This window comes from Manis javanica, chromosome 8 (genome assembly GCF_040802235.1).
Source record: "Manis javanica isolate MJ-LG chromosome 8, MJ_LKY, whole genome shotgun sequence".
In the NCBI taxonomy this organism is placed as follows: Eukaryota; Metazoa; Chordata; class Mammalia; order Pholidota; family Manidae; genus Manis; species Manis javanica.
The window spans coordinates 30,179,505-30,207,172 of record NC_133163.1 but is presented as its reverse complement, the minus strand read 5'-3'; the positions used below and the strand labels follow the sequence as shown (position 1 = coordinate 30,207,172).

Below are 27,668 nucleotides of genomic sequence, written 5' to 3'. Positions count from 1 at the left end.
GATTGAAAGATATACTATGTTAACATTAAACAAAATAAAGCTAGAGTAGCTGTATTAATGCTAGACAAAGTAGATTTCAGAGCAAAGAATATTACCAAGGATAAAGAGGGTCATTTTATAATGATAAGGGGTCAACCATCCTAAATATTGCTACACCTTAAACAGTGCTTCAAAATAAAAGTTGATAGAAATAGAAATTCACAATTACAGTTTAATTCAACACACATCTCTCAATACTTGATAGAGCAACTATGTAGAAAATCAGCAAGTAAAAAATGCTCTTAATCCACCTAAGTTGATTGACATTAATGAAACACTCCACTTATAAAACTAGAATACACATTCTTTTAAGTGCAAACATTGTCAAGACTATGTTCTGGGCCATAGACAAGGGTCAAATTTTAAAGGATTCAAGTCATACATAGTGTATTCTCTGACCATAGAAACATTATTTACTAAAAGAACATCGGAAAATCCCTAAATATTTGAAAGCTAGTACTTCTGAATAACTCGTGGATCAAAGAAGAAATCAAGAGAGAAATTAGGAAGTATTTGAGCTGAATAAAAGAAACACAACAAATCAGAATTTTGGGGATGCCACTAACACAGATAGTAGCCAGGAGTATTTGTAGCACTAAATAAGAAAAGTCAGTTAATTCAGTGAGTTCACTTTCCACCTTAGGAAACTAGAAAGAGAACAACACATTAAGCCTGAGAAAGCAGATGAAAAAGAATCATAAAGAACAAAGCAGAAATTAGTAAGGAAACAGAAAAGCAGTAGAGAAAGATCAAAGAAACCAAAAGTTCAATTAAATTGATAAACCTTTAGCTAGGCTAATCAGGGAAAAAAAAAAAGATTCAAATTACCAATATCAGGAATGTGAGATAGGATATTACCACAGATTCTACAGATATTAAATGGATAATGAAGCGATATTATGAAGTTATATGTAAATCAATTTGATAATGTATGCTTCTTGAAAGATGCAAATTTTCAAAGTTACTTTGAAAGAAATACATTACCTTAATCCTGTATCTTTTAAAATAAGTGGAAATGAAAGTTAAACACCTTCCCATAAAGAAAATGCCAGGCCTAGAAGGCATCAAAATAATATCCCACATCAAGAAAGTGGAGAAATGATAGGCTTTTTAACAAATGGTGCTGGAATTATTGGAGTTCCATGTGAAAAACAATCAAACTTGTATCGTTATATACTAACAAACAAACTTGTATCCTTACCTTGCACCATATTACAAAAACTAAGTCAAAATGGATCATAGGTCTGAATGTACAATTGAAAACAATAAAACTCCTAGAAGAAAACAAAACACAGAACCTTGATTTTGACCCTGGGTTAGACAAAATTTCTTAGATATGACCAAAAATAAGAGCAGTAAAGGAACAAATTGATCAATTGGATTCATAGAGCTTGTCATGTTCAATGACAAATGACATGGACATTATGTAATGTAGCAGGATGAACAAGGATCAAATGATTTAGCAAATCTAGAATTATACAACTGCCATTTAAGAACAAGTGAAAATTCTAGTGCTTATTGATTTGAAAATACTATTGAACTTGCTTTAGTTTGGGAATATTATCAAATGAAGTAGTCAGAGATGTTTGTGAATTTTATTAAGTCAGTCGATTATTATAAATATTGCATTGAGTTAATAAAAACAAACAAAAATGGCTATGATTATAAAAGTAATTACTTAACCCATTCTAGAAAATTTAAATACAGTTGACCCATGAACAACATGAGTTTGAACTGTGTGGGTGCACTTATATGTGGATATTTTTCAATGAATATATTGGAAAATTTTTTGGAGATGTATGATGATTTGAAAAAATATTTTCTGTACCTTACTTTACTGTAAGAATATAGTATATAATACATACCACACACAAAATATGTGTTAATGGACTGTTTATGTTACTGGTAAGGTTCCTGGTAAGCTAAGTTTTTTGGAGTCAAAAGTTATGCATGGATTTTGACTGCACTGGGGATTGGCACTCCTAACACCCATGTTGTTCAAGAGTCCACTGTATATAGAAAGATTTTAAGATAGAATAAGCCAACTTAATAATCTTTCCACATACAGAGAATAATTATTAGTAATGTCATTTTGATACACTGTCTTTTTTAACCTATATGTGTACATTTTTTAAATAACAGGACTTACATCTTCCTATGTATACTTTTGTATCCTTTATTTGCATAACATATTGTACTATACATGTTCCCATGTCAATAAACATTCTTTAACATTTTTTAAGCATTTAACATTTTGTAAAAGAAGTAATGAGATAGATTCTTAATTTTTGGTGTGATCATTTTCATTGTTATGTATGTAATGGGCATCATATTTCTTTTACAATTTCTTTTACAATTAAATTGCGTATACAATGTCAGTTTAATAAAATAAAGGACTGTCTCAGCAGCTTTGATGAAGGCAGTATTGATGCCTTTCACTGTCATTCCCAACATATGAAAGAGCCTGTATTTCAGTAATTCTAGTAAATCAGTTTTCAGATTATTTCACATTACTTAGATAGGGAAAGTGAAACCTCTTGGTATAAAAATTTGGTTGCAAAGTTTTTCATGTAAAATAAAACTTCAGTTTCATTTTCTAGAAACTGTTTTGAGATTTTGCTTTTCAAACTTGTTTCTTTGTGTATCTCCTTTGTTTGCCATCCAAGTTAGTTGGTTATTTGGTAACAGATTTGACAGAAAAGAAGACCTTAAGAAACATAATGTTTCAAAATAGAAATTAAAACTATGTTATGTATATGCACCCCTATGTTTATTGCTGCACTATTTGCAAAAGCCAAAATATGGAAGCAGCCTAAGAGTCCATCAATAGATGAATGGATAAAGGTGTGGTACATATACACAATGGAATACTATTCAGCCATAGAAAGAAAAGAAATCTTACCATTTGCCACAACATGCATGAGTCTAGAAGGTTTATGCTCAGTGAAATAAGCCATTAGAGAAAGACAGATGCCAAACTATCTCACTTTTTTGTGGAATATAAAAACAAAGCAAAACAGAAAGAACAAAATACCAGTAGACTCATAGACATTAAGTAGGGACTGGTGGTTACTAAGGCGGAGGGGCTAGGGGAAGGGGGAAGGGATTAACGGGCCCAGTAATTCACAATCATAGTATAGGTTGGGATGGTAGTACAGCATGGAAATACAGTTAATGGTTCTGTAACATCTTACTATGTTGATAGATAGTGACCACACTAGAGGGGGTGAGAATTTAATAATATGGGTAACTGTTGAATGTGTTGTATATTTGAAACCAACATAAGATTGTATATCAATGGCACTTTAATAGAAATAAGACTATGTTATGTATTATAATTATAATTTCATAATCCATTGTACCATGGTTTTATTTGCACATAAGAATCTGTATTAATTTTTCATATAAACTAGTTTCCTTTTCAGCATGATCCAAAACCTTACTCAAACCTAGTACCAAAAATAATTATCAGCAAGTATAATATGAGCTTTATATTGATGTCTTCCCTTTTTACACTCTTAACTAATTTCTTATTGATGATATACGTACTCATAAACTTCTCTGCCTACAGAAATCGGGAAATCCTGGAAAATGTGTTAGCTGTCATCCTGGCTATTCTTGTGGCTTTTTTGGGATCTGTTCTTCTCATACAAGGCTTCTTCAGAGATATTTGGGTCTTCCAGTTCTGCCTGGTGATAGCCAGCTGTCAGTACTCACTACTTAAGGTAACAGCATCTCTCTTCTCAGATTACAGAGTAATTGTTAAAAGGCAGATGATTTTGTATGACTCAGTGAATTTAATAAGGTACTAATTTTTGGATTTTTTTATATGAGATTGGGTAGGGAACAAAAGGGACATGTAAATTTAAAAAAATAATACATGAAGCTTCCTTAAAAATTTTTTGGCATTAAAATATTTGGGCATTTGTTAAAAATAAGAGCTTGAATTCTTGAAATTTATTTCATTTTAATTTATCAACATTAACTTTCCCACTCTCATATTTTGTCTTCTATTCTGTAGGTGAAATTTATTAAAACCCATACACAATAATGTCAAAATCTAATATATAGTTCTTTTGATACACTAAAAACAGAAGATTGGTGTCCCTTTGCTGTTGTTTAAATAGTGGCTCTGAAATACCAACTATTATCAATCTTAAGCTTTCCAAATATGAATCACATATCAGGTTTTTCACCTTCCATTCCAAATCAGTGTGCACTCTGAACGTGGACTGCTTCCTTTCCTTTGATTCTTGGCCAGTAAATACTCTTACTTATATTGGTTATTTGTCTGATGTGCTAACATGCAGAACTCTCTTATTCTAAAGCTATTTGCTTACTTTTGTTTATACCATCAACTATCCTTTCTGTTTTCTCTTCATTTAGACAGACATCTGAAATAAGCCATCTATGTCAACTGCTCCCTTTCTTCAAGACCCATCCCTATCCTCATCCTCATTGCTGTGCTGCAATTACAATCTTTGTGGCCTAATAATCTCTAATTGCCAAATCTGTGTCTTTTTCTCCATTTTCATTCTCCATGAGTGCTATATCATTTAATATCTGAGTATTATCTTTCATTTTTATATTTTCCTCGTTGTTGATCTGTGACTTTACTACTGCCCTGACAATTAATTCTGCTTTTCAGGTAACTTTGTTTTCCTTTGTTGATGCCTCTTTGTTCTTTTGACAACTTCTTGATTTATGAGAATTCTTTGGAATTTTGTTTGGCTCTCAGCTGCAAGTCCTTGCCAGTAAGGTTGCTCGTATGAATGAATTATGTCCAGATTTCTCTTTCAAACACTTCATCTTTCTCACAAGCTTTAGTCCTATATCTAATAGGCAGCTGGACACATTTTCAAAATAGCACATCATCATCTTATAAATAATTGCTTTTCCCACTTCCTTTGCTTTTTAAATATTCAGCCTGGATTTTTAAGAAACTTTTATTACTTAAAAAATGTTGACATTGAGATACATACAATAAAATTCACAAATCTTAATGTACAGCTTGATGAATTTTGACATGTGTATACACTCCAGTTCCTTTGCTTTTGACAGTAGCATTTTGAGTCAGAATCTTAGCACCTCTTCTCCTTTCTTCTGACCCCTAATAACAAATAACCAAGTCTGTTTGATTAAACTTGGTGATTCTGTGTTTAAAATTTCTGGCCTGTGTTCTTGCTTTCCATTTCATCCACCTTATTCCATACCTTTATTGCCTTACACAATTTAAATTTATTCCCTGGCTCCAGTGTCCCTTGCCCCATTAATTTTGTCCACTGCTTTCAGGCTAATATGATTACATATGAAAAGGGTAAAAGATGACTGAGATTAAAAATTTTTTTTTATATTTTTAAAATCTAGTTGACTAGAAGAATGGTAATATAAACAAGAAAGGCTGGATTTAGAAGCTAGGACAGATGTTGGAATTGAAAGAGTTTGAAGATTATCTGGTCTCATTTGCAACAGCATGGGTGGAGCTAGAGGGTATTATGCTCAGTGATACAAGCCAGGCAGAGGAAGACAAGTACCAAATCATTTCACTCATTTGTGTAGTATAACAACAAAGCAAAATTGAAGGAACAAAACAGCAGCAGACTCACAGACTCCAAGAAGGGACTAGCGGTTACCCAAGGGAAGGGGTTGGGGAGGGTGGGAGAAGGGGATTAAGGGCATTATGATTAGCACACGTAACGTAGGTGAGTCACAGGGAAGGCAGTACAGCACGGAAAAGACAAGTAGTGACTCTATATAGCATCTTACTATGCTGAGGGTCAGTGACTGCAGTGGAGTTTGGCAGGGGGCTTCATAACATGGGTGAATGTTGTAACCACAAGGTTGCTCATGTGAAACCTTCATAAGATTGTATATCAGTGATACCTTAAAAGAGAAAAAGATTATCTGGTCTCATATCCAGCCAAGGATCACATGCCAAGCTCAGTAAGCTTGGTCCAATCTAAGGTTTTACAGTGTTGATAGATCATCCTACTGAAATTAGTGTGATATTGGAAATGAACTGAAACTTGGAGGAAAATTCATAATTGGGAAGTAACTGAACATTTTTATAGGAAGTTGATAAAATCTCTTAAAGCTGAGCTTAAGTGATAATTTTTGATGCAAAATGCATATGTTTTTAATACAGATACCATGGAATTCTTTAGTAAGCCAGGAATTTGTGGGCAGAACTAGATTTATTATAAGCTGACCCATTTTTTGTGCATTTCTTGAATGGAGTGATATCGCATAAAAAAGCCTACTATGTTAACTATACTTATGTGTATTGATGAGCCAGGCAGTAAGATGAATCTGTCCACCATATGCCATTCAGAAATGTTAAGCTGGATGCAAATTATTAATTAATCATAGTAGGTTTATATGTCAGGAAAGATTTGAAATGTTTTAATATCACAGTGACAGCAGTATCTGGAGCTAAAGTTGCATTTTCTTAGCTGTGGAATATTTACTTTAAATTATCTCAGGCATTTTGAAGTTGCTTGTAGAATTACCAGGATTTCAGTAGTGTAATCTATCTTCTGTTTCATTTTTAGAGTGTTCAACCAGATTCTTCTTCTCCCAGACATGTAAGTCACTCCAGTAATGTTTGGAACTTGTAGTTCCTTAATGTTCATCAAAATCTTTTTTTTTTTGTCATATGTCATATCAAATTAAGATTTATTTTATTATTTTCTCATCTAAGCTTTGTCATACTACTAGAAATAGAGGCGACTTACTAGCATGAAATAAAATGGCATAGTAATTGTAGACTAAATCTTGGTTGAAAATGAACATAATCATTTTTTGACAGCTTGCTTCAGGAGGAGGTAGGTATAGATGGTTTATAGAAACTCATGGTTATTTGATAACTTGCATTAAATGAATTTTGAACAGTAAATTATAAGTATTGAAAAATAGAATTTTGAAGTAGAAAAACTTTACATTGTTTGCTTAGGTAATCATTAGGAGTAAGAATAAAGAAGTAATTCATTGATCTGGTGTTCAGACCTGTGGACACTAAAGAGGTTAAAAACCTTGACTTTAAACTGGGATGTAATGTATAGCATAAGGAATATAGTCAAAATATTGTAACAACTTTGTATGGTGATAGCTGGTAGCTAGAATTATGTATATAAATGTTGAGTCATTGTGTTGTACACCTGAAACTAATGTAATACTGTATGTCAACTACCCTTCAATAAAAAATAATTATCTACAAAAAAAAAAAACCTTGACTTTAGACAAAAGTATTAGCTGCCTAATACTATTTATTGTGAAGTATGATCCAGTTTTAGAACTTATTGTAGAGTATTTATTTCATAGAAAGACCAAAGGGCATTCTTTTTAAAATAGTACAAAAACAAATTCCAAGAAGAGTTTATGATGATGCCTTCTTTCTTGAAGGTAGTTATTATTTTTACCCATACACTGGAATATTTAGGGAAAGGTACTTAGGGAAAAGTTGCAAGGATCATGCAAAGAATTCCCTGATGCTGTTCACCCAGGTTCCTATGTTAAAATTTTAGCATATTTGCTTATCCCCCTTCTAGTTTCTCCACTATCCCCCACTTTGCTAAACTGTTTTAGAATGAATTGTAGACATGATGCCCCTTAACCTCTAAATACCTCAGTGTATGTTTCCTAGAAACAAATGCATTCCTTTATATTAATTCAATAGAATCATTAAGGACACTAACATTGAAACAATACTATTTTCTAAGCTACAGATCTTAGGTGTTTCTATTGTCCCAATTGGCAATAGAAAATCCCCGCATGTGTTTGTTCTTTTTAGCCTCCATTAATCTGGAGCAGTTCCCTCACTGTTTGTCTTTCAAAATATTGACATTTTTCATAGGTACAGGCCAGTTATTTTGTATACCATTCCTTAATTTGAGTTCGTCTGATGTTCTTGGTTAGAGACATACAGGCCATGATTTTTGGTAGGAATATTATCAAAGTGATGTGTCTTTCCCAGTGCATGGAACCAGGAAGTGCATGATGTTGATTTATCTTTTCACTGGTGGTATTAACTTTGATCTTTTGGCTAAGGGTAATGTCTGCAGAGTTTTTCAAACTCTGCATCATTATCATTTAGGCTGGATAATTGTTGAGAGTTGGAGAGTGGAATGCTGTCCTGGGCCTTGTAGGTGTTTAGTGTTCTCTCTGGCCTCTACCCGCTAGATGCCATAGCACCCCAAATGTGACAAACTAAAATGTCCCCAGGCATCACCAAATGTCTTCTAGGGAGGCAAAAATCCCTTCCCACTCTCTTGAGAACCACAAATCTAACTGTAATGTTACTATTTTCCTTTTGTGGGAGATACTTTGGAATTATTTATATCTGCCCAGAAAACTTTTACCTATTTTTTAAGTATCTATTGATGTTTCCTGACAGAATCAGTTATCATTTGATGGTTGCCAAATAGTGATTTTCTAATTCCATCATGCCTTCCACATTTATTAGTTGACTTTCTACTGTAAGGAAGAACTTTGCCTTCTACCTTTATTTTTTGTATTGGTATAGATTCATGGAATCTTATTCAGTGGACTATAATGTTAATATCATTATTTATTTTGATGCTCAAATTGTCCTTGATGGCCTCTGGGAGCCCATCAAGCTGCCCTCTGGGTCCTTTTGGCAAATCCTTATTATTATTTTAGTACTTTCTTCCTTTTGGGCACAGCAGTATGTTCTAGGCTCCTCTTATGCTTTCCCTACCCTAGCCCAAAAACCAGCCTTTTGCCTTTACTCTAGGGAGCTTTGGTCTTTTTAGTGTGTAATGTTATTTATAAATTTAAGAGCTGGATGCTGCTAATCTTTTTTTTTCTTTTATAAAATGATTTATTAATGCTTGCATTGTCATGAAATAGATTCCCCAAATTGGAATTGCTGAGTAAAATTATCTGTACATTTTTAATTAGTATAACTGGTATTGCCAGGCCATAGCAATTTACATTTCTACCCAATGCTTGATTAGACTTTGAACTACTGAAAATCTTATAGTGTGGTTTTACTCCCACATATGTAATTTTTTTAAATTTATTTATTTTTATTTTTTTGAAGAACATTATGTTTACTAGGCTCTCTCCTACCCCAAGTCCCCCCAACAAACCCCATTACAGTCACTGTCCATCAGCATAGCAAGACGCTGTAGAATCACTACTTGTCTTCTCTGTGTTACAAAGCCCTCCCCTTTCCCCCACCCCCCACATTATACATGCTAATCATAATACCCCCTTTCTTCTTCCCCCCCCCTTATCCCTCCCTACCCTCCCATTCTCCCCAGTCTCTTTCCCTTTGGTAACTGTTAGTCCATTCTTGGGTTCTGTGATTTTGCTGCTGTTTTGTTCCTTCAGTTTTTCTTTTGTTCTTATACTCCACAGATGAGTGAAATCATTTGGCATTTGTCTTTCTCCGCTTGGCTTATTTAACTGAGCATAATACCCTCTAGCTCCATCCATGTTGTTGCAAATGGTAGGATTTGTTTTCTTCTTATGGCTGAGTAGTATTCCATTGTGTATATGTACCACATCTTCTTTATCCATTCATCTACCGATGGACATTTAGGTTGCTTCCAATTCTTGGCTATTGTAAATAGTGCTGCGATAAACATAGGGGTGCATCTGTCTTTTTCAAACTTGAGTGCTGCATTCTTAGGGTAAATTCCTAGGAGTGGAATTCCTGGGTCAAATGGTAAGTCTATTTTGAGCATTTTGAGGAACCTCCATATTGCTTTCCACAATGGTTGAACTAATTTACATTCCCACCAGCAGTGTAGGAGGGTTCCCCTTTCTCCACAACCTCGCCAACATTTGTTGTTGTTTGTCTTTTGGATGGCAGCCATCCTTACTGGTGTGAGGTGATATCTCATTGTGGTTTTAATTTGAATTTCTCTGATAACTAGTGATGTGGAACATCTTTTCATGTGTCTGTTGGCCATCTGAATTTCTTCTTTGGAGAACTGTCTGTTCAGCTCCTCTGCCCATTTTTAAATTGGATTATTTGCTTTTTGTTTGTTGAGTAGCGTGAGCTCTTTATATATTTTGGATGTCAAGCCTTTATCAGAACTGTCATTTACAAAAATATTCTCCCATAGTGTAGGGTACCTTTTTGTTCTATTGATGGTGTCCTTTGCTGTACAGAAGCTTTTCAGCTTGATATAGTCCCACTTGTTCATTTTTGCTTTTGTTTTCCTTGCCCGGGGAGATATATTCATGAAGAAGTTGCTAATGTTCATATCCAAGAGATTTTTGCCTATGTTTTTTTCTAAGAGTTTTATGGTTTCATGACTTAAATTCAGGTCTTTGATCCATTTTGAATTTACTTTTGTGTATGGGGTTAGACAGTGATCCAGTTTCATTCTCTTACATGTAGCTGTCCAGTTCTGCCAGCACCATCTGTTGAAAAGAATGTTATTTCCCCATTATATGTCCATGGCTCCTTTATCAAATATTAATTGACCATATATGTTTGATTTAATGTCTGGAGTCTCTAATCTGTTCCACTGGTCTGTGGCTCTGTTCTTGTGCCAGTACCAAATTGTCTTGATTACTGTGGCTTTGTAGTAGAGCTTGAAGTTGGGGAGTGAGATACCCCCACTTTATTCTTCTTTCTCAGGACTGCTTTGGCTATTCGGGGTCTTTGGTGTTTCCATATGAATTTTTGAACTATTTGTTCCAGTTTGTTGAAGAATGTTGCTAGTAATTTCATAGGGATTGCATCAAATCCGTATAAGGCTTTGGGCAGGATGGCCATTTTGACGATATTAATTCTTCCTAGCCAAGAGCATGGGATGAGTTTCCATTTGTTAGTGTCCTCTTTAACTTCTGTTAAGAGTGTCTTATAGTTTTCAGGGTATAGGTCTTTCACTTCTTTGGTTAGGTTTATTCCTAGGTATTTTATTCTTTTTGATGCTATTGTGAATGTAATTGTTTTCCTTATTTCTCTTTCTATTGGCTCATTGTTAGTGTATAGGAAAGCTACAGATTTCTGTGTGTTAATTTTGTATTCTGAAACTTTGCTGTAATCCAATATCAGTTCTAGTAGTTTTGGAGTGTAGTCTTTAGGGTTTTTTATGTACAATATTATGTCATCAGCAAATAGTGACAGTTTAACTTTTCCTTTATCAATCTGGATTCATTGTATTTCTTTGTTTTGTTTAATTGCCGTGGCTAGGACCTCCAGTACTATGTTAAATAACAGTGGGGAGAGTGGGCATCCCTGTCTTGTTCCCGATCTCAGAGGAAAAGCTTTCAGCTTCTCGCTGTTCAATATGATGTTGGCTGTTGGTTTATTGTATATGGCCTTTATTATGTTGAGGAACTTGCCCTCTATACCCATTTTGTTGAGAGTTTTTATCATGAATGGATGTTGAATTTTGTCGAATGCTTTTTCAGCATCTATGGAGATGATCATGTGGTTTTTGTCTTTCTTTTTGTTGATGTGGTGGATGAAGTTGATGGATTTTCGAATGTTGTACCATCCTTGAATCCCTGGGATGAATCCCACTTGGTCATGGTGTATGATCCTTTTGATATATTTTTGAATTCGGTTTGCTAATATTTTATTGAGTATTTTTGCATCTGCGTTTATCAGGGATATTGGTCTGTAATTTTCTTTTTTGGTGGGGTCTTTGCCTGCTTTTGGTATTAGGGTGATGTTGGCTTCATAGAATGAGTTTGGGAGTATTCCCTCCTCTTCGATTTTTTGGAAAACTTTAAGGAGAATGGGTATTATATCTTCTCTGTATGTCTGATAAAATTCCAAGGTAAATCCATCTGGCCCAGGGGTTTTTTTCTTGGGTAGCTTTTTGATTACCGCTTCAATTTCTTTGCTGTTAATTAGTTTGTTTAGATTTTGTGTTTCTTCCTTGGTCAGTCTTGGAAGGCTGTATTTTTCTAGGAAGTTGTCCATTTCTTCTAGGTTTTCCAGCTTCTTAGCATATAGGTTTTCATAGTAGTCTCTAATAATTCTTTGTATTTCTGTTGGGTCCTTCGTGATATTTCCTTTCTCATTTCTGATTCTGTTGATGTGTGTTGATTCTCTTTTTCTCTTAATAAGTCTGGCTAGAGGCTTATCTATTTTGTTTATTTTCTCGAAGAACCAGCTCTTGGTTTCATTGATTTTTTCTATTGTTTTATTCTTCTCAGTTTTGTTTATTTCTTCTCTGATCTTTATTATGTCCCTCTTTTTGCTGACTTTAGGCCTCATTTGTTCTTCTTTTTCCAATTTTGATAACTTTGACGTTAGACTATTCATTTGGGTTTGTTCTTCCTTCTTTAAATATGCCTGGATTGCTATATATACTTTCCTCTTACGACTGCTTTCGCTGCGTCCCACAGAAGTTGGGGCTTTGTGTTGTTGTTGTCATTTATTTCCATATATTGCTGAATCTCTATTTTAATTTGGTCATTGATGCATTGACTATTTAGAAGCGTATTGTTAAGCCTCCATGTGTTTGTGAGCCTTTTTGCTTGGTACAATTTATTTCCAGTTTTATACCTTTGTGGTCTGAAAAGTTGGTTGGTAGGATTTCAGTCTTTTTGAATTTACTGAGGCTCTTTTTGTGGCCTAGTATGTGGTCTATTCTGGAGAATGTTCCATGTGCACTTGAGAAGCATGTGTATCCTGTTGCTTTTGGATGTAGAGTTCTATAGATGTCTGTTAGGTCCATCTGTTCTAGTATGTCGTTCAGTGCCTCTGTGTCCTTACTTGTTTTCTGTCTGGTGGATCTGTTCTTTGGAGTGAATGGTGTGTTGAAGTCTCATAAAATAAATGCATTGCAGTCTATTTCCTCCTTTAGTTCTGTTAGTATTTGTTTCACATATGCTGGTGCTCCTGTGTTGGGTGCAATATATTTATAATGATTATATCCTCTTGTTGGACTGAGCCCTTTATCATTATGTAATGTCCTTCTTTATCACGTTACATTCTTGGTTTTGAAGTCTATTTTGTTTAATACTAGTACTGCAACACCTGCTTTTTTCTCCCTATCATTTGCATGAAATATCTTTTTCCATCCCTTGACTTTTAGTCTGTTCATGTCTTTGGGTTTGAGGTGAGTCTCTTGTAAGCAGCATATAGATGGGTCTTGTTTTTTTATCCATTCAGTGACTCTATGTCTTTTGATTGGTGCATTCAGTCCATTTACATTTAGGGTGATTATCGATAGGTATATACTTATTGCCATTTCAGGCTTTACATTCGTGGTTACCGAAGGTTCCAGGTTACTTTCCTTACTAAGAGTCTAACTTAACTCACTTAGTATGCTGTTACAAACACAATCTAAAGGTTCTTTTCTATTTCTCCTCCTTTTTCTTCCTCCTTCATTCTTTATATATTAGGTATCAGATTCTATACTTTTTCTCTATCCCTTGATTGGCTTTGGGGATAGTCAATTTAATTTTGCATTTGCCTCGCAATCAGCTGCTCCACCCTCCCTACTGTGATTTTACTACCTCTGGTGACAGCTATCCATCCCTAGGAACACTTCCATCTATAGCAGTCCCTCCAAAATAGAGTGCAGAGATGGTTTGTGGGAGGTAAACTCTCTCAGCTTTTGCTTATCTGGAAATTGTTTAATCCCTCCTTCAAATTTAAATGATAATCTCACCGGATAAAGTAATCTTGGTTCCAGGCCCTTCTGCTTCATGGCATTAAATACATCATGCAACTCCTTTCTGGCCTGTAAGGTTTCTGCTGAGAAGTCTGTTGTTAGTCTGATGGGCTTTCCTTTGTATGTGATCTTATTTCTGCCTCTGGCTGCTTTTAACAGTCTGTCCTTATCCTTGATCTTTCCCATTTTAATTACTAGGTGTCTTGGTGTTGTCTTCCTTGGATCCCTCATGTAGGGGGATCTGTGGATCTCCATGGCCTGAGAGACTATGTCCTTCCCCAGATTGGGGAAGTTTTCAGCAACTAGCTCCTCAAAGACACTTCCTATCCCTTTCTCTCTCTCTTCGTCTTCTTCTTCTTGTATCCCTATAATGTGAATATTGTTCCGCTTTGATTGGTCACACAGTTCTCTCAATATTCTTTCATTCTTCGAGATCCTTTTTTCTCTCTGTGCCTCAGCTTCTTTGTATTCCTCTTCTCTAGTGTCTATTTCATTTATTGTCTCCTCCACCATCCAACCTGCTTTTAATACCCTCCATCATGTTCTTTAACGATTGGATCTCTGACCTGAATTCATTCCTGAGTTCTTGAATATGTTTCCATAACTCTATTAGGATGTTGATTATTTTTATTTTGAACTCCCTTTCAGGAATAGTCATGAGGTCCATATCATTTAAATCTTTCTCAGGAGTTGTATTAACAATTTTACTCTGGACAAGGTTCCTTTGGTGTTTCATGTTTGTATATGGCACCCTCAGTGTCCAGAAGGTCTTCTGGAGCTGCTGAGCCCCTGAAGCAATGTCAGGGGTCGTTGCAGGGGAGTGGTACTGGGGGTAGGAAAGAGCTGTTCCCCGCCTCCTGGCTCCTGTGCCTGTCTCCACTGCCTGAGCCAGTGGGCTGGGCACACAGGTATAAGTTTTTGTCCCAGAGCAGCCAGATATGGATCCCTGCTTTCCACAAGCAGCCAGAATCCCAGTCTCCCCAGGAACTCTGCCTGTATTAACTTTCCGACCCAGTAGTCATGCGAGTCTCATGAAAGCACCATGAAGTGGAGGTTTGTGCTCCCAGAGCAGATCTCTGGAGCTAGGTATTCAGCAGTCCCAAGCCTTCCAGTCCCTCCCTGCTCTGTTTCTCTTCCTCCTGCTGGTGAGCTGGGGTGGAGGAGGGCTCGGGTCCCGTGGAGCCACAGCTCTGGTACGTTACCCCGTTCGGTGAGGTCTGTTCTTTTCTCCAGGTGTGTGCAGTCTGACGCCGTCCTCTTTCCTGCTGCTCTCTCAGGATTAGTTGTGCCAATTAAATTTTCTAATTGTATCCAGTTTTAGGAGGAAGCCTCTGTCTCTCCTCTCACGCTGCCATCTTTAATCCTTCTGATGCTAGTAATCTTTATTACTAAAATGTTATTGCTTCTAGTTCCTCTCAGTGGAGAAAGCTAGAAAACTTATGTTTGTGTATGCATACATGCATACATCTATTCATACCTATTTAAATGTGTATTTAAAATAATGAGTTCATACTGATACCACTCATTTCAATCCAGTATCACTTGGTTCAGTCTACTCTTCCTCATTCCTTATTTGTAATTCCCTTCTTCCACAGTCAGAAACCTGGCTTCCATATGGAAACATTTTGAATCCTTAGAATATAAGCCAATTGTGACTCTTAAAATTAACTAAACTGACTTCTTTTTTAATATCATTTTCAGGGTCATAATCGTATCATTGCCTACAGCAGACCAGTTTATTTCTGTTTATGTTGTGGTCTTATTTGGCTCTTGGATTATGGTAGCAGAAATCTTACTACAATCAAGTTCAAACTATATGGAATAACTTTCACCAATCCGCTGGTGCTTATATCTGCCAGGGATTTAGTTATAGGTGAGTCATTTTTAAATTATCTCAGATCTTAACATTAATTTACTTATGTGCAAATAGTTCTCTGATACCAATTATATAGATAAAAGTAGGTTTAATAGGCTCATTTTGCTGTTTATTGTAATTCAGTGAGGAACAAAACTAGGGCTATTACAAATGGAAAAAGCTAATGATGGACAAGTATTCTAGTAAATCTTTTTTTCATGAAGCAGATGCAATGGAAGGTTTCCTTTGGATCCTATATCTGAGGTTTCTATTACATGAAAATGGTTGAGATAATTTTAAAAGCTGTTCTTTATAGTTGAAAAGATTATTTAATACCCAAGTGGTTATGTGGAGAGACGTAATTTAAAATTATCTTTTAAACACATGCTTAGTAGTTTATATTAATTTTGGATTTTTAAAATCATTTATTTTCTGTTCTTAAATGAAAACAAAAGGCTGGTTGTAATATACTCTTTTTAATGTGCTATTCTGCCCTTCTGTAGTGTTTACACTCTGCTTCCCAGTAGTGTTTTTCATTGGTCTCCTGCCTCAGGTGAATACGTTTGTAATGTACCTTTGTGAACAATTGGATATTCATATCTTTGGTGGTAATGGTGAGTACTTCCTTATAAAAATTACAGATTACAGTATTACACAGATCACTAAGTAATAAACTGAACATTAAGATTCTTTTCCAATTTTCATTTTAGAATTGAAATTAGAAATAAAAGACACTTAATAATTAAAGACTGGGCAAGAATTAATTTGTAGAGCAGTAGAAGTAGTCAAGTTTACTACATTAGTGAGAGATAAGGAATAATGACTTATAATAAGTGACAATGATTTATAAGTATTGTCTGAAACTAAAAGTTACAGTGAGTTTACATGGAACCTACATAGACTTATGAAATATTTATAAATAGTTATCTATCCCAAATAGACTGGGCTCTGATATATGACATTATATTTGGATTTTGAACTAATCTATGCGTTTGGTCTATCTGTGTATTTACTTTCAAAATAAGTGAGGTCATACAAATATTACTCTGAAATAGATAATGGTTGGCAGAACTTAAAGATAACCCATGGGGAGAGACCATGGTTAAAATATACCCTTATTTAGTTTAGCCATTTAAAATTTTACTGAAAGATGAGTATGTAACTAGAGAAAAAATATGAAAGGGAAAGAAATTACTATTATTTTATTGTCCATTTCTTTTCATACTTCACATTTGCTGTCCAAATCTCCCAAGTATATACATCAAAATGATTTCTGCTGATAAAATGTTGATATTATGGTTTAAATTTTAAATAGGAACTAAGCTTTTTTGATGTTGCTATGTACATCTAGAGCACTTTTAATGTTCTGAAAAATTTTTTAAGAGATTTTAATTAAGACTGGGCTGGTCTTCAGCATAGCTAAATGGCTAGAAGAATGTCCCACTATTTAGGGACTACTATAGGTGTTACATTAATCTAGGTACTATGAAGATGGCTTAGTATAGATAATTTATAATTAAAAAAAAACTCATCATACTGCAATTCATTATAATTATGTTAGTTTATTAATACCTCCTAAAGAAAATGTGTTTAGCTGTATATTTTTATATGCTTACCATGTAAAATTACCACTAAAGAAAAGCTGTTACCCATATTTTTAAAAAGAAGGATAGCTGTCTTAGCCATCCCCTAGTCCTTTTTATTAGTAATCCCATTGGAACTATTTTTTGTTGTTATTGTTAGTAATTACTCAGATCTATACTTGTGTGAGAATTAAGTAACACATGGGAATATAAATTTACTTCTGTGAGTATCGCAAGTTCTGTTTACATAGACATATCTTTCAAAGAATACTTATTATAATACATCTCTAGTTCCTTTTCAGGCCTCTTGCAAGCTTCATTTTTCCATGCTTTTTTAAATAATAAGATACATTCTTGAAGCATAATAGGGTTACAGTTTTTTTCTGCAATATACTAATGTTCATTACTTCCACAATTAATATATTTTATCTTGTGTTAAAAAGTGTGGATAGTAAATCTCTGTTATTTCAGAATTTTTTAATAGCACAGAGTGAAGTAACTGAATTTTTAAAAATCAAGTAGATATTTAATTACAGTAAAGATTACACCATTTTAAATACTCTTCAGCAACCTTTTAAGATATGTTTCTTTCTGTAAATGTATAAAATATTAATTTGTTTTTTCCTTTCCTGTCTAGCCACCACCAGCCTGCTTGCAGCACTTTACAGTTTTATCTGTAGCATTGTAGCAGTAGCCTTACTGTATGGATTGTGTTACGGAGCTCTAAAGGTGAGCAGTACATTATAGAATATTTTGTCTTTACGGCTGTTTTTCTACATGAAGATTGTTTTAAATTAACTAATAATGATTTTTTTCCTGGTGCCTCTTTAGCATTAATTTTCATGATCTTCTGTTGAACATTATTCTAATTTACTTTGAATTCAAAAGCAATTTCATAGTTCACCATTATTAAAAGAAACCCTTTTCCATGCAATAATCGGAGGTTGATACTAGAAACATTATTAAAAATTAAGCTGGTCTGGAATAGAGGGTGGCATGGGAATAACAGAATATGAAGTTAATTTTAGATTTCTAGTTAAAAATATATGTACCTACTATTCATATCAAAATTTCTTAAAGCTCATGAGAATAGGTCAAGGACTGCAATTTAAGATACATTCTAGGAAAAGTTAATACCCTGATATTTAATGTCATTATTTGTTTAGAGGGATCTGAATGAGCCTCATTAGCTCCATTTTTAAAAAATTGTCATTAAATTGTAAACATAAAAACTTAAAATTTCTCATATACAGCTCTCAGCCCCTGCTATTATTATTATTTTTTTATGGTTAATACAAGATAGAAAATGATAGTATTGAGAGAACTATGAGAAGTGATTCATAGTGTCCTTTCTTGCTTCATTTATTCAGTAGCATTTATGGAGTGCCTACTGTGTGTCCATTACCTTACCCAAACCATTTCCTGTTTCTGAGTTGTTTGTATGTTAGCTGTGATCAACAAGCAACCAACATTTTCATAGACGGTAATGAGGAGGCTATGAAAACAGAACATTATGGGCATATAAATTAAGATACCATTTTGTTCAGTATACAGGGATTAAAGATAACTTTCCAAGAGGGCGGCTTTTAAACCAAAATTTGAAGTACAAATGGGAATTAGCTAGTCAAAACAAAGGATGAAGAGCTAAAGGGTTGTAGAGGAAGTGTGCTGTGTACAGAAAACAGCAAATAATTTGAAATTGCTGGAGATTTGGTCACATGAAGAAGGATGGCCTTCAGTAAGGTTGGAAAGTTTAGCCGTGGCTGGATTATGAAATATCTTTTATCCTGAATGTATTGTGGTGGAGTTGGAAGACCATTAAAATATCTGAGGTGAGGCAAGAAAATGATCTTTGCATTTTAGGAAGATTGCTTGGTCCTCATTGTGAAGGAGATTGAATTATAAGAGGAAGGATCAAAAGTAGGGACTTGTTGTGCTGCAATCTTGAAATTATGAGGGGCTTAATTAAAATTGGGTTCAATGAATGTATTTAGAGACACTGTGGATAAGAAGAGCCAGAATAGAGAACAGGATCACTTCTGGGTAGGTTCTGGCTTTGCCAGCTAGTTAGATAATGATGCTAATGCACAAGATTGGAAATCTTTGAGTTCAGTGAGGAATTTGATGTTTACATTTGGACACATTATTTGTTGACAGTTGTGGGGTATCCAGAGATGGATAGTAGGTAATTATATTAAGAATTAATATAACTAATTAATTAAGAATTAACAAAATTAAAGTTTAACAACAGGCCTGCTAACCTGAATTGATGAGAAAATGGACACAGATAGAACCCTGGGGAATGGCAATATTCAAACAATGGATGGGTTAGAATCCTGCAAAGGAAACTTAAGAGGCAGTACAGTCGCAACAAGTTTTCAGCGAATTTGGCAGTTAATAAGGTATTGATGATTTTAACAAAACAACTTCTATTTTGGCCAAGGAAGCTAGATTAATGGTAAGTTTTGACAAATGCATACATCTGTGTATTATTCACCCCTATCAAGATATATAAAATAGTTTCATCACCACCAGAAAGCTCCCTCAAGTTCTTTCCCAGTTTCCCTGCCCCCTAACCACTTTTATTACAGGTTTGCGGTTCTTGAACATCATATAAATGGAATTGTAATGTATTTACTCTTTTGTAGGTGATGTATTTTGTTCAGTGTATTGCTTTTGAGATTCGTTCACATTATACATATCAGTTATTTGTTCCTTTTTATTGCAGAGAAGTATCCCGTTTAGTTTAAAATCCTCCTTACTCACATTGTATGAATATGTCATAGCTTATCTACTATTTAGAGATGAACATCTGAGCTGTCTCTAATTTAGGGATATTATGAAGAAGTCTATTAAGAACGTTCTTGAACAAGTCTTTTTGTGGGCATCTTTTCATTTTTCTTGGGTAAATACCTAAATATGGAATTGTGCCAGTTTTCTTAAGTGGTTGTACTAGGCATCTTTCTTAGTTTTAATTTTTGCCAAAGATGTACATGCATCTCTTTTAAAGAGTCAAATATTTCTATAAGACTCATTGCCAGGAACAGCAATCCCTTGCCCCTTTATCCCTTACTCAAGGTTATCATTTTCCAATTTTTGAACTGAATTCTTTTGATATTTGCCTCCATATTTCTGAGTTCTACTTCTTTTCTCTATTATTTTGTCAAGTTATAGGCATTATCTATGAGCTGTGCTTTATGGACGTTGTAGGCTTTCATGCTCTTTCTAGAAGTTGTGGGCCTAACTTCCTTTCACCTTTCTTTTACCATGTCTGCTACAAACAGTCTTCCTTCCTCATATACCTGATATGTTTACCTTACAATCACTATACAAATGCCCTTCTACATATATTTTGTTTTCCCTTCACCTTTGTTTTTTTATGTATTTCTCTCTCATTCTCAAACTCTTCACATATTATTTAACTTTATTTTCAGTAAACGCAAGCATATCAGGAATTTCAGTTTCTAGCTCTACCACTTGAATTACTTAAACCCTCTGTGCCTCACCTATATATTGGGGAGTAGTAGTACATATCTCCAAAGATGACTGTAAGAATTATTCAGGAAATACAAGCATCTAAGAATAGGGCTCGACACATAATATTCAATATGATGATAAGATTTTGATGTAGCCATTTGAAAAATCTCTACATTGTGGAACAATTTCCAAACTATTATTGAATGACAAAAAGCAAGTTGTATAATAAACCACCATTTGGTTCCCCTCGCCTGCCATTCTCCTGTCTTGAATCCCTAGAGAAAGAGGAAGGATTAGAATGTTGTTCACCTCACTGGACCATACTAGAGACCTGTTGCGTGTTCCATTCATCAGTATGTTTATCAGTATCCAGCTCTATCCCAAGTCCCTGCTGGCAGACTCCAGCGCCACTGCCGTGACCAGAGCAGACATGGCACATCCACTTCCATGGGTTTGGTTGACCTGCAGCCTCACCCTTGTATTATTTATTTCTGGGTGTATGCAGTACGTTTGTTCCAGAAACACTGCCTGGCTGCTCAGTGCTGTGAGGGGTAGAGCGACATATTATATGAGCAAAGACAGCAGGAAAATTGCACATGAAATGTCTGGTTTTTTTTTTGCCTGAAGTGTTGTATCATGTGTTGCCTTTTCCTATTCCATTATTACATATAGTAAAAAATGTGCTGCACCAAGTTATTTCCTTTTTCAAAAGGGAGAACATAGTTTACTGTAAGCTTAATACTGACTAAAATATGAAATAAATAGCAGCATTTATCAGAAGCAAGTCTCTTATTCCTAGTGTATAAATAGAGCTTTACTACCAAAAGAAATCTGGAGATGATCTAGCAGCTAGATTCTATCTCATCAGAAAGCAATAAACCTAAATTTTTCTGAAATAACATGCAGTTAATAACATGGCTAAAAAGTTTTTGTTGTTGGACATAAAATAATTATATGATAGATTATGACTTAGAAGCGTTCTGTTCTGTCAAACTTTTTTTTTTCTCAACAGGATTCTTGGGATGGCCAGCATGTCCCAGTCCTTTTCTCCATTTTTTGTGGTTTATTAGTGGCAGTATCCTACCACCTCAGCCGACAAAGCAGTGACCCATCTGTACTTCTGTAAGTGCAACCAGTTGTTAGCAAATCAAAGACATTTGAATAGGTTGGCGTTTCTTTCAAATTTAACTTCTGAGATGTTTTCTTAATATCTTGTCAAAGTGATATTGACTTAATCTGTAGCTGTTTTCAAAATATGTTAACTGGGTCATTGTAACTACACTGACTGAGAGTATTAGCATTTTCTCTGAAGTATCAAAACTGTGTTATAATAAAAATGGTCTCACTGTGTACTTATGGCATCTTAAATTTTTTGGAATTTAATATTTGCTAATGATTAAATATACTTAGATCACCTGGTTTTTGATGGCAAACTTTGCCATTTAAAGTGCTGGTTTTCAAGTAGTGTATTACTTTTTATTAATTATTTTCTTTCTGTTTCCTTTTTTTTCCTTTTTCTCTTCTTTCCTTCTTTGTCTGAAGCTCTTTAATGCAATCCAAAATTTTCCCAAAAACAGAAGAGAAAAATCCAGAAGACCCTCTGTCTGAAGTAAAAGACCCACTGCCTGAAAAACTTAGAAATTCTGTTGTAAGTTTTAGCTTTTTAAAATCGACTAAAAGATGTAAATTTTACACAGTTCATCATGTTATATAATGAACACTTTTTGAAGGCCTTTGGTAATTGGGGAAAACCTCTAAGTTTATATACACACAAATATATATAAATAAATACACATAGTTTTATACTGTTGATTAACTTTATTTCAGATTTTAATATGTAAGAAATGCTAATTTCTCTATTTGTCTGTTGAACAGTATGCTAACCATTCATTTACAGATCAGGTGAAATTAAGTAATTTCATTGTTTATAGAATTCTTGATTCAAATTGATTTAAATCAATTTAAATTCAATTTAAACTAGGATTTGAAAGATGCATATTAACAAATTAGATTGATTTTGTTATTGTTTTATTGATAAAAACTGTCTTTGTAAGTCATCTGCTAGTCTTCTAGTATGTTTCATTTCTCAAGGGCAGTGTGTTTATTTTCTAGGTTGAGGAAGGGAGCAATAACCTGTATTAATTTAATGTACTTAAGTAAATATAGTAATTTAAAAAAATTCTAATTCAGTGAATTTTAATAGTCTATGTTATTTCAGTAAATATTTGAAAAATGAATTCTGTAGGTTCATATCTGCTTTATGGAACAAGACATAAAACATGGCTTTTTCTAACTTAAATTATTTCCACTTGTGAGAGACTGAATTTATATAGGTCTTGAATTAGACATGTTTGCTTTCACTGAGCTTGAGCTATTTATTCACACATTGTTTAGAAAACTTGAGAAATACAAAATTGCCTCAAGACATGAACATTTTTTTCCCTTTAGTTTTTTTCTTGTAGCAAAGGACATTTCATGTTAAATATAGTAGTATATTTCTGAATCTAGCTTAAAAACATAAACCCACACACAGGTCAGTTGACAACCTAAGGTAGCAAGAGGTTTCTGGTTTTCAGTAAATCACTAAGAGAACCAAAATCCAGAAAGTAAAATTTGGATAATAACTTTGTTACCCAAGATTATATATTCTGTAAATGATAAGATAACGTAAGTACTTCATTTCCTTTCCCACATGTAAAAAAAAAACCCTACAGATTAATGGGGGGGAAATCTTCCTTCCAAAAGACTTTGTTTAAATATGTTACACAGTGTGAGGAACTAATTTTGTTTAATTTTTTGGTACTGCAGTACCAAACCAAAATATGAGGAAATTGAGGAAGAAAATAAAATGGAAGCTAATTATTATCTGTAGGAAATATCTAGATGTTCTGAAACATAGGATCAGTGAAAAATCATTTCTTAAACTTTGCCAGTTGGGAATAAGGGAAAGTTTTTAAAAACGTTGAATGTAATTTTTTGGTAATTCTGTTCCACAGAGTGAGCGTTTACAGTCTGACCTAGTAGTATGCATTGTAACTGGTGTGCTGTATTTTGCCATTCATGTGAGCACAGTGTTCACAGTATTGCAGGTAAGGAAACATTTTGTTCTTTTAGTTGGGGAACAGTAACTTTGTTTAGACTTATTTCTGATTTGATTGTAGTGTTTGCCCATAATGCTGAAATATATGACTTTTTGTATTTTGGTTTTAACAGCAACATACTTATTTTCTCATGGTTTTTCTGGGTTATGAATCTGGGAGTGGCTTAGCTCGATGACCCCCAACTCAGGGGTGTTATGATGCTGCCGTCATATGGGGCTGCAATCAGCTGAGGCTGTTAGCAGGCCTCAGTTGCTTGCTGACTATTTGCCAAAGACTTTAGCTCCTTTCCATGTGGTGCTCATCATAGGCTGCCTGAGTATCCTCATGAATCACAGCTGGTTTCCCCAGCCGATCCTAGAGAGAGAGCCCAAGACAAAAGCCACAATTTAAAAAATATCATTGATATACAATCTTACAGTGGTTTCACATACACAAAACAGTGGTTCAACATTCACCCATATTATCAAGCCCTCACTGCCTCCATTGCGGTCACTGTCTATCAACGTTATAAGATGTTACAGAGTCATTATTGTATTCTCTGTGCTGTACTACCGCCCCAGTGACCTTCCTATATTGTGATTGCTAATTATAGTGCCCCTTAATCCCCTTCTCCTTCCCCACTCCCCCTCCCCTACCACCCCTTTTATAACCACTAGTCCCTTCTCAGTATCTGTGAGTCCACTGCTTTTTTGTTCCTTTTGTTTTGAAAAGCTGCAGTCTTTTATAACTGATGTCAGATGTGCTATATCACCACTTCTTCCATATTCTGGGCTACACACCACGGCCCTGGTACAGTGGGAGGGGAATACAAGTAGGTGTAAATATTGGGAAGTGAAGATCATGGAACTGTGTTGGACTCTGCCTACCACAGTGTGCCCTCCCACTGGCCCCCATGATTCATGTCCTTCCCACATGCAAAATGCAGTTATCCCGTCCTGAAATCCCCTAAAATCTCATTCCAGTACAGCTGGAGGTCTAGAACCTCATCATCTAAGTCAGGTCCAGGTGAGGGTGTAGGTCAGGTGGTGGTCCTGCAGTGCAAGCCATGCACTTCCCACCCCCAGCGCTCTTCAGAATTCTTTGTGCACTTTGATCATGATGCACCTTCACATAATTTTCTTCTTGTGTTTGTGTTGGGAGTTCATTGAATCAATGGTCTAGTTTTCATCAGATTTGGAAAGTTCTGTTTGTTGTTGCATCAGATGTTTTTTCTGTACTCCTGTATTCCCCCATCACCCATAGACCCCACCTCATGGATTCGTTACATATATCTTATTGCCTGTTCAATTTGTCCCACAGTTCACTGATGCTCTGTTCATTTTAATTCTTTTTTTCTTCCTCTGTGTTTAATTTTCAGTACTTTCTGTAGTATGTTTGAAGTATTGTTGATATACAGTCTTATACTGATTTCAAATATACAACACAGTATAACTCTTAATATTTTTATCTCCTAAATCTAACTTCTGTGTTACCTTTGGGTTGGTAATTTTTTATTGGATGCCCAGCATTATAAATTTTACCTCATTAGGTATTGGATATTTTTCTATTTCTAGAAATATTCTTGAACTTTGTTTTCCAGGACTACTAAGTTACTTGTTAACAGTTTATCCTTTCAGGTCTTGTTTCTAAGGTTTCTTGGAACCAGGTTGTGTGTAGTTGAGACTAACAGTCCCCCTGCTAAGGCAATATCCATTTGAGTACTCTGACCTGTGCCCTGTGAATCTTGAGCTTTTCCAGACTGGCTTGTGAAAACAGACTAGCCTGTGAGTGCTGGATCCTATTTTTTCTAATGCTTTCCTGAGGTTCTTTCCCTGGCCTTATTTTTAGTTTCCTCACCCACATGTGCTGAGCCCCCTGAATACTTGAGGGAGAGCCTCTACAGATCTTCAAAGTCTCCTCTTTGGCATGCTGCCTTTTCTGGTGGACCCTTCCACCAGGCCCTCGGTCTCTCCAGGCCCTGGTACACATCCTCAGCTCGGGGTTCCAGGCTTCACATGGGCTCCCCTCTGCTCTGCGACCTGGCAGCTCTCCCAAGGCAGAAAGCAGTCCTGGTGCTGACCTCATCTTCTCCTTATGTCAAGTGCATTGCAAACCATTGGTTCATATATTTCATTCTGTTGTGGTTTTTCTTATGGGAAAGTAAATCCCCTATTACTTAATTTGGCCAGGAACAAAGGTTACATTTCTTCATTTTATTTAACTTTTTTGCCTGTTTTTCTTTTCTTCCAACTTGAATGATTAAGTCCTTAGTACTTCACAAGCTGAGTGAGGTCCAGTGGCTCTTTCAGGTTCAGATGGAAGCTTCTTCATATCCAAGAGGTTCCAGAGTTTCTAAATATGACTTAATTTGAATATTTGAAGTGATGATATTTGATTTTCTCTTTTGTGAATTTAGTAATACATAAGAATTAATTTCTAATGATACCATGTGAAGGCACAAAAAGGAATACAAGTCACATACAATATTATTGTAGTAAATAGCAATGATACACATCAAGCTATTCTCTAATTATATGATAGTGTGAGACCCCAAAGAAAGTGGTCAATGCGTTTTTAAAATATCTGTAAGACACAAGCAGCCACTAACTTGCATAGCTGATTTAATCAGAAAAACTACATAATATGGACATGTCAGCTGTAGGCAAGTGTTTCTTGCCTTTTAAAATTGACTTTGCTGTTATTGAGCTAATTAATTAGAGGTTCTCCTATGGGTCTCATAGTCACTTCTAATTTTCTCAACCTTATTCTTTTAGCCAGCTCTCAAGTATGTGTTGTATGCATTGGTCGGCTTCCTGGGTTTTGTAACCCATTACGTGCTGCCTCAAGTCAGAAAACAGCTACCGTGGCACTGTTTCTCTCTCCCTCTGCTGAAGACAATGGAATATAATCAGTATGAAGTTCGAAGTAAGTATTTCATTAACATGCTTCTTTTTAAGATTATGGATTTTTTTCTCTTTATTGAAAGATGACAGTTAAGCTTTGGCTGTGTCCCTTATACTTAGTTTGAAGCTGTAATGAGTCAAACCTTTTGCAGGATGCCTTAATTTCCATTGAAGGACAGATGTCAATGCTATAATGCCAGCTTTCCACAGAATAAAACTTCTTCCTTCTCTGTGTTGTTCTTTACAGACCTCTCTGATGAATCCTTCTGGGTATATCTATGGCTTCTCTTCCCTCAGTTTTCCTTGACATCTGCAGACAACCCAATCCTCTTCAAAACTTCTATTTGAAACATTTTTAGCTCAAAGTATAGGAAGAATAGAAAGGTCTTTGTTCCTGTTTCCACTAGAGACACATATGTTCCCTCAGAGAAAGGTGTAAAAGAGTTGGTCAAGTAAAGAGAACTTTAAAACATTTACAATTGCTGTTACTTGTTCAAATTTGGGATAAAGTATAAAATGACTGAAAAAGAGGTAGAAGGCAAGTCCTCTTGGCAACTTCTTGTTTACCACATTAAACCCTGGCTTTTCTTTCTTGTTGTAAGTATTTCGTCCTTGATCTTAGGACTCATGTCCCATAATATACTCTATTTCCTCATTTTAGAGAAATAATAAAAGTTTACATGTATGTAAATCATTTATTACATGCCAGTGATTAAACAAGTAAACATTTTTTCCTTAGCTTTTTTCTTCAGATAGTGAATTACCATAAAGCCTAAATTCATCAATTGTTTGGAGAGAAATTAACTTTTTTAAAGAACTCTGAAGCTTTTGAAAGCTTTCTATTCTAAGTTTGACTTTGTATTCTCAAAGCAAATTTCCTGGGCCTTTTAGCAAAATTGCGTATAAAGCATCATGTTATTGTAATCTTTATCAGCAGTTTGATCTTGGAGAGAGAATTAAATAGACACTAATGTGTAGGTTGCAGTAATAGTACTGCTGGTGAAGTTTTACAAGGTACATACATGCTCTTCTAATATGGCAAAGTGACATAAAACTATACGAGAGCTTCTGCCATCAGGAAAATAATTTAGAATGATGTATTTTTTTTGTTTTGAACT

At 35.0% G+C, this 27,668-nt stretch overlaps 1 protein-coding gene across 4 annotated transcripts in view; it reads left to right on the top strand.

Moving 5' to 3' along the window:
- PCNX1 (pecanex 1) overlaps nucleotides 1-27,668 on the top strand; it is a 288,523-nt gene that overhangs the window by 167,877 nt on the left and 92,978 nt on the right. For all 4 annotated transcript variants that reach the window (XM_073242202.1, XM_073242203.1, XM_073242204.1 and 1 more), the window contains 9 exons: nucleotides 3,611-3,764; nucleotides 6,591-6,623; nucleotides 15,354-15,525; nucleotides 16,011-16,121; nucleotides 17,728-17,819; nucleotides 21,580-21,689; nucleotides 22,110-22,215; nucleotides 23,564-23,656; nucleotides 26,422-26,572. In XM_073242202.1, coding sequence (XP_073098303.1) covers nucleotides 3,611-3,764; nucleotides 6,591-6,623; nucleotides 15,354-15,525; nucleotides 16,011-16,121; nucleotides 17,728-17,819; nucleotides 21,580-21,689; nucleotides 22,110-22,215; nucleotides 23,564-23,656; nucleotides 26,422-26,572 — 1,022 coding nt within the window. The remainder of the gene's footprint in view (nucleotides 1-3,610; nucleotides 3,765-6,590; nucleotides 6,624-15,353; nucleotides 15,526-16,010; nucleotides 16,122-17,727; nucleotides 17,820-21,579; nucleotides 21,690-22,109; nucleotides 22,216-23,563; nucleotides 23,657-26,421; nucleotides 26,573-27,668) is intronic.